The sequence below is a fragment of the Carassius carassius genome, chromosome 16, assembly GCF_963082965.1.
Source record: "Carassius carassius chromosome 16, fCarCar2.1, whole genome shotgun sequence".
NCBI lineage: Eukaryota > Metazoa > Chordata > Actinopteri > Cypriniformes > Cyprinidae > Carassius > Carassius carassius.
The window spans coordinates 30610202-30622654 of NC_081770.1; the positions used below are offsets into that span (position 1 = coordinate 30610202).

General features: G+C 36.1%; 2 protein-coding genes across 2 annotated transcripts; both read right to left on the reverse strand.

Moving 5' to 3' along the window:
- Positions 1-4097: 4097 nt before the first annotated feature.
- cart1 (cocaine- and amphetamine-regulated transcript 1) lies at positions 4098-5614 on the reverse strand. The gene is made up of 3 exons (XM_059568747.1): positions 4840-5614; positions 4654-4737; positions 4098-4326 (listed from the first exon to the last, which is right to left on the reverse strand). Exons 1-3 carry the CDS (start codon positions 5044-5046, stop codon positions 4219-4221), a joined length of 399 nt encoding a protein of 132 aa, XP_059424730.1. The 5' UTR covers positions 5047-5614; the 3' UTR covers positions 4098-4218.
- Positions 5615-7314: 1700 nt separating this feature from the next.
- LOC132160115 (kininogen-like) lies at positions 7315-10464 on the reverse strand. Its single transcript, XM_059569831.1, has 7 exons — positions 10092-10464; positions 9303-9419; positions 9003-9075; positions 8642-8814; positions 8286-8396; positions 7870-7962; positions 7315-7761 (listed from the first exon to the last, which is right to left on the reverse strand). Exons 1-7 carry the CDS (start codon positions 10287-10289, stop codon positions 7507-7509), a joined length of 1020 nt encoding a protein of 339 aa, XP_059425814.1. The 5' UTR covers positions 10290-10464; the 3' UTR covers positions 7315-7506.
- Positions 10465-12453: the final 1989 nt, after the last annotated feature.

Consider the following 12453-nt stretch of genomic DNA (forward strand, 5'->3'; position numbering starts at 1 on the left):
CATAAGATAGTTTGATCCATTAAATGGGAAAACTGTCACTGTCTTGGACTCCTTTCTTATTTATATTCACTGGAGCGTTTTTCTTCTGGGCCCATAACCTGTTGGTTTTAAGTGATTTCCTTGTTAAGCGCACTTAATAAAAAGTGTGTGTTACTTTAATGCATGTTCAAACATTTTTTACATCTCTCAGAATACAAAAACACATGCTTAGGGCGCTACCTAGTGGTCTTAAAAAACACAAACGAAGACATACATCAGACAGCTTCTTATCTTAAGTGTTTTTCTTTTCTCCAGCACTTCGTGAGTAGAGCCTATAAGTAAACTTTCTTTTAAACATTCTTACTCTAACATTAACATAACTCATTACTTTTATATAGTAGATTCAGTGAATAAATCTTCATAATGTTTTCACTTAGGCTAGTATATGTTTGTACACATTTAGTCAGGAATCATGGTTTGGAAAAAGTCTAACTATTCAAATATATGTACAAGTCATGTCACAGTAACACAATAACTAATGAAAGTATTATAATAATAATAAAAAGCCCTGCATTCTTCTGAGGAAACCCCAAAGCGTATCCTCCCAGCGCCTCTTCATATGAAGTCAGTTTTGTCTTACTCCTCTTACCGTTTCTTTTCTCAGGAACGATCAGCCGATAAGAACCAGGCGGAAAGGAAGTCGACCGGAAGTTGAAGTCGGCCGCGTGCCGCCATCTTGTAGCAGAACTTCACTTGCGTTAGCATCCCATTGACCTCCCATTCATTTTGGCGTCACTTTGACAGCGAATAACTTTGCATCTGAGGCGTTTAAAGACTGCGTTTGTCCATTATTTATTTCTAAAGATACACGACAATGTATAAAGGGCTCCATTACCTTCTATGTTACATTATGGCCCCGTAGAAACAGTTTTTGTAAAAAATAGGCTAACGATTGCGTCATAACCACTCGACTCTCTGTCGCATTACCGTACAGACAGGAGGAGAAGCTCGCAGTTAACTTAATATGGCGTACTGGCGTTACATTTTAAAATACTATACAAAATAATTAATCAGAATACTTACTCCTGCTCACTCACGCCAAAGAACTCCCCGCTCAAGCTCGCCGTCTCTGCAAGATTAACAATGGCAGTTTGCACGCACAGCTACTAGGAGATTTACATCTGTCAGACAGGTTGCTGACGTCATCAAGCTTAGTTTGAGTCTGCGCGTCAGAAACGGAAGTGCTAAAAAACGCTAAAAATGGGCTTCACTTGTCTCAATTGAGTTCCAATGGGGTCGCTGTGTCCATTTCTTTTACTGTCTATGATAAGAACTCGAGGAAAGGTGATGCTTCGTTTGCTGTGGTGCGCGCGCCTCTCACGTGGACGATCAGAAGCGCGTGGGCGTGATTAGAGATAACGAAGGGCAGACGACGGGCAAAACTTGACATCGCGTTGGTTTCACACTGATTACTTTGTCACATAATATTAGTTTTCTACATGACTGACTTCGTTATAAGACTGCGTGGTTCAGTGTCACAAATGTCATATGCTAAACTTGACTGCACGATTTTCAGCCATATAAGCTGTAACACTTTTTAATATATACTGTATTCTAGCTAATGCAGTGCATTGTACAAGGCATTTGTGTCATCTAAATTAAATTTATGAAATTGAAATTTAGAACATTTTGTGGTGCCTCTGTGCATTGCACTCTACCCTGACATCATCTGACAAATGAAATTGCTAACATGTTTACATCTGTCTGTTTTATTTCAATTTTGTAGAATTACAAATCGACGGTAATGCTTTTTATTTTTTGTCATTAACACATTAATTAGCAGTTTCTTATTTTAGTTAAATGACATTACACAGTAGATGTGTGACCCATCTTATTTGCAGTGTTGGGGAGTAACTAGTTACATGTAACGGCGTTACGTAATTTAATTACAAAATTATTGTAACTGTAATTAGTTACAGTTACTAAGAAAAAATGAGTAATTAAATTACAGTTACTTATGAAATTTTTTACGATTACAAAGGGGATTACATTTGAATATTTACACACATCCACATACAGATTTAACTGATTTCTTTCCCAAATTGCACTGACTATTATGAGACATACCGCCCTAATAATTTCCGGGATGCGGAAATACAGTCTGGTTCGTAGATTCCCGTCATAAAAACGGAATGCCTAACGCGGACGGAACATCCCACATTTTGGATGACTAAATCAAAAGTAGGTCAGTACACTTGAATCAAAACATGACATCGACTAGTGTCTGTGAATATTAAGCCCCGAAAATGCGATATATGACTTGCACATTCTGCGTGTCAGAGAGAGAGAGAGAGAGAGAGAGAGAGAGAGAGAGAGAGAGAGAGAGAGAGAGAGAGAGAGAGAGAGAGAGAGAGAGAGAGAGAGAGAGAGAGAGAGAGAGAGAGAGAGAGAGAGAGAGAGAGAGAGAGAGAGAGAGAGAGTGAGTGAGTGAGTGAGTGAGTGAGTGAGTGAGTGAGTGAGTGAGTGAGTGAGTGAGTGAGTGAGTGAGTGAGTGTTTCAGGTCAGTTTAATCTGTAAAGATGCTTTTTTGTCTTTGTTTTTTTATTTAATTAATCAAGCAGCAGCACGTTGCTCATCAGTCATCACTCAAAATACTATATAAAGGACATCATTATTATCTGTTGTAATGTTACAGTAGTAATTTAGCTGAAAAATAATCAAATTTTTTTTTATAGGTTTAGGGGGAGCTACGATAGACAACAACACAACCCTTACGAAAATTAACATTTTAATATTTAACTATAAATCCAGAGAAAATGGTTACTATTGTTTAACTGTGATAACCAAAAATTTAAAATTATTTTACAAATGTTTTTATTTAAAAATAAATACAAATCCATTTGCAATAAAAAAAAGGTTATTTTACTTTTATATAGGCTAATAAAAGCATGGTAATTTTTTGTAAGGGAAAAACATGACTCGTGTACAGTATTAGGATTTTTCTATAAAGGTATTGTAGTATTGTAGAGTATTGTATTGTAAAGTATAGTTTTGTTCAATCTTGAGTATTAAAGTCACGAGAGAGATGGATAACAGGGCAAAATAAAGAGACTGAAGAGAAAAATGGAAGTGAAGGTGCAGTTCAGGAGAGAACTTTTAATTATTTTGCATGTCCCCAAATTAAAGATTTAAACCTTTTTTATGTCAGGTCCATACAAAAAATAGTTTTGTCCATGAATTTGTTTGTATGAGTTTGAATTTTCCAGTCTGAATTTTTTTCCCAGTCCGCCCCTCCTGTAAATTAATGGCAAAGACATTGTTTTATTTACTACACATAGGCCTACTGAAGCTCGCAGTGTTTTCAACCTCTGCTGCCTCAATATAGGAGTACACGAGCACATAAACATAATTTCTAGAACTGCTTTGTGTCACTTCATGTGCATTTTACTTATTTTGAGAAAACTATCATCATATACGGAGACAGCAGTTTCAAAAAAACACCAATGTTTCAGGAGTTTATTACACAGAATACATCACATGCTTATTAGATAACTGTATTTAAGTTGATGTATATGCTTTTATTTATTATTCTTTAATTTTCACAAATTTAGAAAAGTAATCAAAAAGTACTCAAAAGTAATTAGTTACATTACTTTAATAAAGTAATTGAAAAAGTTACACTACTATTACATTTTAAACAGGGTAACTTGTAATCTGTAACCTATTACATTTCCAAAGTAACCTTCCCAACACTGCTTATTTGACACATCAGTTGTCTCCGAGCACACTCACCACATGTGTTACAATTCTGCACTACATGTGTCAGTTTTAACACATCTCTTTTAGCAGTGTAGTCTGCAGGGAGGAGCTGCATCTGCTAAAACGTATTATAGCTTTACTACTTATCCACTTGTGCTCTTTGATGTCTTGACCACCAATTTAATAGCTCTGATATGACACCAGCCCCTTATTTATTTAGGTTTCATTTTCAGGGACTGTAATTTGTTGAAGCTTTGTACCGCCTAGTGGCCACAAAGTTACAAGATTTTAATATTTCAAGATTATTCTCTCAAGAGTTATAAGAGTTTGAATAAGAAACAGAGGTATATATATATACAAAAAATGCATGCATTTATTTGATGTGTGCATTAATAAAACATTACAACTGATGGGAAACGCCGAACATCTCTAACAATACAATGAAACACTTGCTGGATAATGACAGAACGAGGCATGCTTTCACAAACACTTGAGGATGGAGAAGCTGCAGGTGGTTCCTCCTGGACAGCTGCACAGCTTCCCGAAGCGAGCGCCTTTACGAACCGCACACTGCTCACCTGCATCACACTAAACACAACATTTAATGCTTTTGTCAGACTTTATAGCTTTCATATTGCAGAATGATATTAGTAAGTACTGAACACAACGTGAAACACTCAGTTTGTGGAGCACCTTGTATAAAATTGGAGTTTTTTTTGTTTCATATATTCCCATCATGGATGGTCTTCATGCCAAAATGAAATCCTTTTTCCCACGTTTCAACCAAAACATGATTTTGCAGATAATAATTTATAGAGTTCAAAATGTACTGCAGAATATGAATGACCTAATTACATTGTTATTGTTATTTAATGAATGTCTAACGTATGTGTCAAATGTATACCAAAGACTTACCGAGGGGACCCAACCGAACTTCTTCTCTGCAGTGGGAATCTGTTTGTTTCTCAGTTTTTCGAGCACTTCTTGAAGAGCCTCGATCTGTAAGATATTATTTTCTCAACTCATTCATCTCTTAAAGCTGTACTTTCAGATTGATTTGCCGAGTGCCTGAAGAAACCCTCTTAACAAAAGCGATCTCACCAGTTCTTTCTCCTCTTGAGCTTTCATGTCATCTTCTGGCGAGCGGATCTCTAAACCATCATCACAGCTAACTAGCAGCATTAAGACGGAGCAGGTTATGGTTAGAAGAAAGATCCGATCACTGACCATTGTGGCTGGAAACAGGACTTGATTTGAGACAGGCGTATATGGTGACCGACTCTTCTCAAGTAACAGAAGAAGGAGCATCTCAACCGTTTATAAGCTCTCTGTGCAATGACACAAATCCGTTCTAAATGCATGAGATGTTGTAGATGAGACGTTGTACATGAGATGCTGTAGATGTCATGGGACATGACCCCAAAGCACCTCCGAAGGCAATGCAAACTAAACGCTAGCTCCGTCCACCTGAGAACGTCAGCATGATGAGTCATACGTCTGACCCATGAACCTCAAACATCAAGCCACTGATGTACACCTAACCTCATCTTTGACTACAATTACCAACCATTTTTATTTCCGGAGAAGATCATTTAATTACCGGAACATCTATGACAAGAAATAGCCATTTTAAGGGAATGGGGCCAGTTGCAAACAATTCCTTTTGTAAATCTTTTTTTTTTTTTTTTGTCAAATGGGTTAGGAGTGAAAATGAAACACAAAATAATGTAAACATCTCAGCATTAACAAATAAGTAATAATGATTGAACAATTAGATCGCCACAACTTTAATGCACAGGAGAGCTTCTCTGATAGTTTCCAAAGCGGTTTGAAATTCTTTTCCATACAGTGGAATTATGGAAAAGAAATGAAAAAGAACAAAGTGTCATTATTTAACAGATAACATAACACAAATTTATTAGAGTAAGTACTTTGAAAAAAAATAAAATAAAAAAAAATCCCATTGCCTTACCCCATACCACATTAGTAAGCTTAAAATGATTTATAATTTGAGCTGTCAGGTCGGACTTCACAGGTCAGTTTTAAATAATTTGTCTTAGCTTTTTCGTCACTTTCTGTTAACCCAGGTCCAACACACTCAGATGTGTTCATTCTGACAACTTGTAGCCATAACATTACACAATGAATCGTTCACAATGCATCTATCTGAGGAATTATTTGTTGTTAGAGCAATGGCCACAGAGACTTAACTGTAAAAAAAAAGGAAGCCAATTAAAGCAATAGTTTTTAATATGCCGAAGTAAAAACAACAGTTGAAGACAATTATCTGCTCAAAAACATTACATTGACTATATAAACATTAAATATACAAATAAATAACGCATTTATTTGTTAGTTAGTTAGTTAGCGTATGCCTTTTCTTTTTGATTTAATATCATTCATGGTATTTTGATAATATGATCACCTGAAACCATCAAACTCATACTCTCCAGAAGTCTGCTTGGAATTCAGATGAATTGGAGGCTCGAAGGAAGGCACCTGGGGAACACACACTTTAGCTCCAGAGTCTGAACACACTCAGAACTGGTATCCTTGGAGAAATCGTTCCTCAAAACACTAAATTGATTGCCCAGCACCATATCAAGTGTGCACTCGCAGATAACCCCTGCGTCTTTTACCACAGACATTTGCAATCACCGTCATCCTCCTTCCTTCCTTCCTTCCTTCCTTCCTTCCTTCCTTCCTTCCTTCCTTCCTTCCTTCCCAACTTCAGTTTTATTCCCTCCTCCTATTCACTCTTTTTTACTACTACTTAAATACAATTACCTCACTTCCTTTCAGATTACACTGACATTACCATTCGTTGGCAGTCAATCAACAGGTCACGTCATGTGTGTTGACTTTCTAGCTCCGCCACAAGCGTACAAGTCTTTGAAAACAGCAACTGTATTGTTTCTGTGTAAACACCCAGTACGGGAATCTTTGAAAACGGCGACGTAATGCTCATGCGTAGTTTTGTGTTAGGTATGTAGGCATGCACAGTACATGTCGATTTTAAAGGCAAGCGCGAACAAACATACTGTACACAAATATGATGGAGTACATGATACTGTTGTAGCTGCTCAAGAGAATGCTAAAGCTTCTTCAGCAAAGAGTGGATTTACTTCACCAATATTACAACCAACAGCGGAGACATTTAATGGATTTTATGGATCACAAGCCATTTTCATGGATATGTGTAAATGTGAATTGTTTTGAAAATGTTGTCGTGTATATGTGAAACCTTTTAAAAACGCTAGTGAAAAACTTTTCCATTTTTGACTACATCATACTACATAAGAGGGCAAAAAGGTAGCTATTTTGCCGATGTATCGATTTATGAAGCACATCAGAAGCAACTACTGTTCACGTGACCAACTTGCATTTTCTTGCTAAATATATGTGGGAAAATATTTTGCTCTCACGTGAAATCCCTGATCGTGTGGATTCATATTGAAATGATTTTCTCTGCAGAATTTTCAAAAATGGTAAACGTGATCGCTCTTTAACTCACAGTTTACATGTCTTCCATAATATGTTACAGAGTTGTGCAACACAATTCCAGTAAACAGCATATTTGGATCTTGGTCTTTATTGTGAAATATGAGACAGTGTACTGTGAATTATTGTAGAATCCACATGTACATGAATACTAATACTTTATTCAAAATGTCAGAAACACATTATAAGAAAGGTAGTTGAATTTCCTTTCATCCTTCTTTCTTTTTTTATTTTAGGTATCCATTTAAACAAACACACACGAGCTTCTCAGATTAGCAGATCCTGGTCATTGAATGGAGCATCTGCTTCAGTCTTGTTCGGCTGTGAAGACTCTGTAGTGTTTGGAGGAGCGATGCTGACGATGACTGGCTTGAACTCTTTCCAGGGTTTGGTAGGACAGTTGAGCGGTGTACGTTGGCTTGTGCTGATGCTCTCCTTGGATTCCTCTGAGGATTCTTTGGTCCTTTTAGGTTGTATCCTAAGAGGAGACCAGCCTGGTGGTCGTTTAAATCTTGAGACAGACTGAAAACAAGACGTTGGGCACAAATGGGTTAATTGAAAATCTATCACAATGCTTTAAAAAAGATCTATATTGTTTAACAAAAACAAAAGAGTGATGGGTTGGCTCACCTTACTAACCATTGTTTCACATTCAGCATGCACTTCTGGGCTCTCGTGCCTCCAAGGAGCCACATCCACAGTAGAGTTACACTGCAAAACCTCCTAAACAACAACTTATGTGAGAGGCTACAAGTACTGGACACATTCCTTAACTTATTATTGTTCTATCTCAGACTAAATTAATAAATGAAGAGTTCAATGATGCAAAAGCCTCTAAGTGCCTTATAAAATGAGTATTTTTCTTAGGCTCCTATGTTTATGATCAGTTATTTCACTTCAGAATCTATTCATTGCCATTCAAGTGAAGGTTACTAAAACTACACACGGGAGCCTGATAAAAAAAGTTGTCTCTTAGGCTTTTACATCTGAACAAATATTCAATTACACTGGCATTCTAAAAAAAAGAGAGTGATTTTGGATGTTACCGTTTTTTCTTGCATTGGGTGGCACTCCTCAGTAACCACTTTGAATTCTGCCCTGGTGCAGTTGCTCTTCTCAATCAAAAACTGCAATTTATACCTGAATCCAGCCACCACCTAGAAACAGAAAAGATCCACAACAGCACAACATTAACCTTGATGATCTTGAGTTCGACCAATTTGACCAATTACAGCCAACAGCCCAATCTGACAAAAACAGTCCAATGGATTAAATGAGGTGATTTCGCATTCATACTTGTGCATTTGGAAGACAACTCTAACCAAAGTCACTTTATATTGCATTCAGGCTATTGGTCTTATCTCTGGGAATCCAACAGCTGAGCGAAAAAGAAGTAATTTACCTGTTTTGTTGCAAATGTCAAGTCCTTAAAGATGAAGAAATGATCGTGTTTGACAATGCCGTTGGCTTTCGACAAAGAAAAAATGAGTGGTTCTTTCAGTTCTTCATGATGTAGATCGATCTTTTCAGGGCAGCCCAGACACTGGGCGACTTTAGAGGAAGCAGCTGGCTCAGCTGTCGAGAAAGTTAATATATTATTAAATTATTGAGTAAATGCTTTTATGTTTTATTTTTGTAGTTACAACAGCTTGCATTTCTAGGGCAGAAAAGTGCTATTCCTCCTAAGTTTTAATACAGAAAAATGACTGTGTGCACATATAACTGTTAAGTAAGAAAGGAATTAAATTGCGGTTGCGACATACCTGTACAGTCATGCAACAGTAACTTTTGATCTGCTTCTTCAAACTGGACTTTCGCTTGACAGTTTGTGATTGCCTGAGGAACCACAAAATAAGTTACTTTTTATGGAGTAACGCGATATTTTAAAGCATTACTTTTAAAAGTAGTTGATTGTGTTTGGAAAAATATTTGTATAATTTACGCTAATCTTTATAACTTATATAAATAACTGTTGCACCAGGTTAGTATTGCTTCTAAATGCAAGAGGGTTTTTTTGGCAATAATGAATGTAGGTCATCATAGATGACATCAAGAGATCCTACCTTATCCGTTTGTTGCAGGTAGTCACATTCATGCCAATCCTTATCTCCGCCTGCAGGACAGTCTGTTTCTCTACTTGTGAACCGTACAAACACGACTTCCACCGATTCATTCTGGGTCTGTGAAAATTACTGTATTATGCTAAACTCTTAACAATGAAGGTGCTTTATTGGCATCGATGGATCCATGAAGAACTTTTAACCTCAATGTAACCACTAAAGGTTCTCACCACACTCTTCAAAATAAAGTTTCTTTATTGGCATCAATTGTGCTATAAGGAACCTTAAACATCGGTAGAATCTTTCAAATGCAGAAAAGATTCTTTAAAGTCCCAAAAGGGTTGTCTAAAATGTTCTTCAAAATGGTTCTTTTAGGAACTGTTCAATGAAAGGTTCTTTGGGGAACCAAAAAAGGTTCTTCTATGGCATCACTGCAAAAACACCCTTTTGGAAGAGTGAAGTGGAAAAATGGCTCTTCTATCGCATTGCTACACTCTTAAAAATAAAAGTTTCATGAGGGGGTTTTCGCAGTGATGCCACAGAAGAAACATTTATTGTTTACCAAAAGAATCTTTCAGTGAACAGTTCTTAAAAGAACCATTATTTCTTAGCATGAAGAACATTTCACCAAACTAAAGAACCTTTTGTGCTTTGACAAGGTTGCATGGATGTTAAAGGCTCTTCGTGGAACCTTCGATTCCAATAAAACCTTTATTTTTAAGAGTGCAGGACAACCTAGAGTAGCTTAGAGGTTAAATATTCTTCAATGCAAAGAGCAAAACTACATCCTACCTTTGTAGCCTCCAGGATTTCATAGAGAGCCAGTTGACCACCTTCAGTCAATATCTTATTATGTGTGGAAAGAGTTAAATTCACAACATTCTCCACACGTTTATCATCACACGGAATTTTAATGTCAGTTTGTCCATGTCCTCCAGAAGAATAAAGCCAAGCTAGCGCAAAAACCATCAAGATCTTGTCTCGCATCATTGTGCTCTTCTGGAAACCCAAATGTGTTGGAGTGAGAGAGTTCTGAAGTGTCCACGCTGAACTCTATCTGTCTCTGTAATGATTTACTCACTGTTAGAAAGCTCAATTCTGTGTCTGTATCTCCAACTGTCCAAATATGGTGTGGTGGTAAATGTTTACTCATCTGAGGTGCTCTCCAAAACACGCACAGTTCTCTGAATCACCACACCAAACCAATGATAAGAGACCTTCACTAAGACCTTTACATGATGGTGCACAAATTTACATCAGATCACAGTTTTAACATTGTATCTTGTTGGACAATCAGTTCCAAAAGATTAATCTAGAGCGTTCCATGTGTTCTGGAGTCAAGCACCAGCTCTCAGGCAAAAAGAAAGTGTGTGCAAGTCCAGTTTGTCTATGGATAGATTATCGATTACAGTATTTATTGGTTTTTGGATTTATTTGATCATTTTATCTCAGGTTTTCATGTTATTTTAAAGTATTTTTTAAAGTATTTTTATTTATTTTTTAAGAAAAGTCCAGTGCTTCATAACAGACACACAAGCAGCGTTAGAATGCAAAGTTGTGTTAAGTAAATTGACAAAAGCAGCATTGTGTATTTAAGCCCATACTTTGTCCTCTCTACCTTTGACCTGTACTGTGTATTTTCCTCTCATGGAATTAAAGACATGATCTCGCACCAAATTCAGTCTCTACAGAGTCTCAGTAATTTGCTTAAATAAGTAATTAAAGTTACTTTGTTTTCCCATTGATTCACTGACAGCACACCTGTCCTTCGACCTGGTGCTTATTAATATCACTTTTGGCGTAAATGGTATTAACAGTTACACATTTTTTTTTTAAATAAATAAAAATAAATAAACCTTAGTTTTTTTGTTTCTTTTGTTATTGAAAACAAATAAGCAAGCCGCCCAGGTGATGAAAAGTAATGCAAAAGTAACAATAAGTTACTTTTTATGAAGTAACGCAATATTGTAATGTGCTACTTTTAAAAGCAACTTTCCCCAACACTGCATTCAACATTTTTTGGAAGTGTTGGCAATTTGTCTTAGCTACTTTTGTTTTGCTCATTTAGCTACATGTACTGTATGTCACTCAAAATGAGGAATAGCAAGCAAAATATTAAAAATATTATTACTATTAAGAAAAATATTTAAAATTACTTAAAAATGAAGCTATCAAGTTGTTTTTAAAGATCTTTTAAGAGGAATGCTCATTGTTTGAGTTGATCAGTTCTCCATTTAGAAAACATTGCTTTTTTGGCTGCTTGCTTTTTTTTAATGCAATCTACAAAGTCTTTAAGCACCACAAAAAGTATAAATAACTTAATATAGAAACTTAAACATGTCAAGAAACGTTTGTCCAGTGTTTTTTTTTTTTTATTAACAGCGTTTTTATGTGCTTCTGAATAATTATCTAGACAAAAACAACCAAAAAAAGTGTTTCATGCTTTCATATACTATATTTAATAATTATCGGTAAGATAATTTTCAAATTAATCTATAACAGTATGGATTGCACTTACACATTTTAAACTTAAAAAAGAAAATCTATAAATAAACAAGAAACTTGAAGACAAACAGACGCATGCACACACTCAAGAGTTCCACAACCAACCGAAGTGGAAAGGGAAGTAAAAAAGTGTACGGAGCCACAAAAGTGTGAACTTACATTTCTGAGTGATCTGCATTGCTCACACATTAAAAAAACCATAAAGTTACACACTTGAAGAAAAGTTATTACATTGTGTCCTGAAGTGTTGATTTTTAATAAAAGTGCTTATATTTTCATAGTTTTGTTTTCAAAACAGATACACATGATTAAACAGTGAACAGAGTTGTTAGTTGTGATGAATGTGGAATATTCGAAAAAGTTCCTACAAAATGGAATTTATTCAGGTTATTGGCAATTCAAGTTGCTGTGTCATTGAACCCTTTGAGGCACTGAATGGATTTTTTTCTCCAATAAAAAAGTATGGCAAATATTAGTGACAACTAACCTGTTGGCGACACTGAATTTGGGCAAGAACCTATAACTGGCACCAACTCTACCACTGTGCCACTACTTTGTAATCAAAGAGATGTCTAGCTCGGTTAGAACTAAAACTCTTGATATGGAATATATGTTTTACACTAATATAGCGTTTTCACTCATATCATTA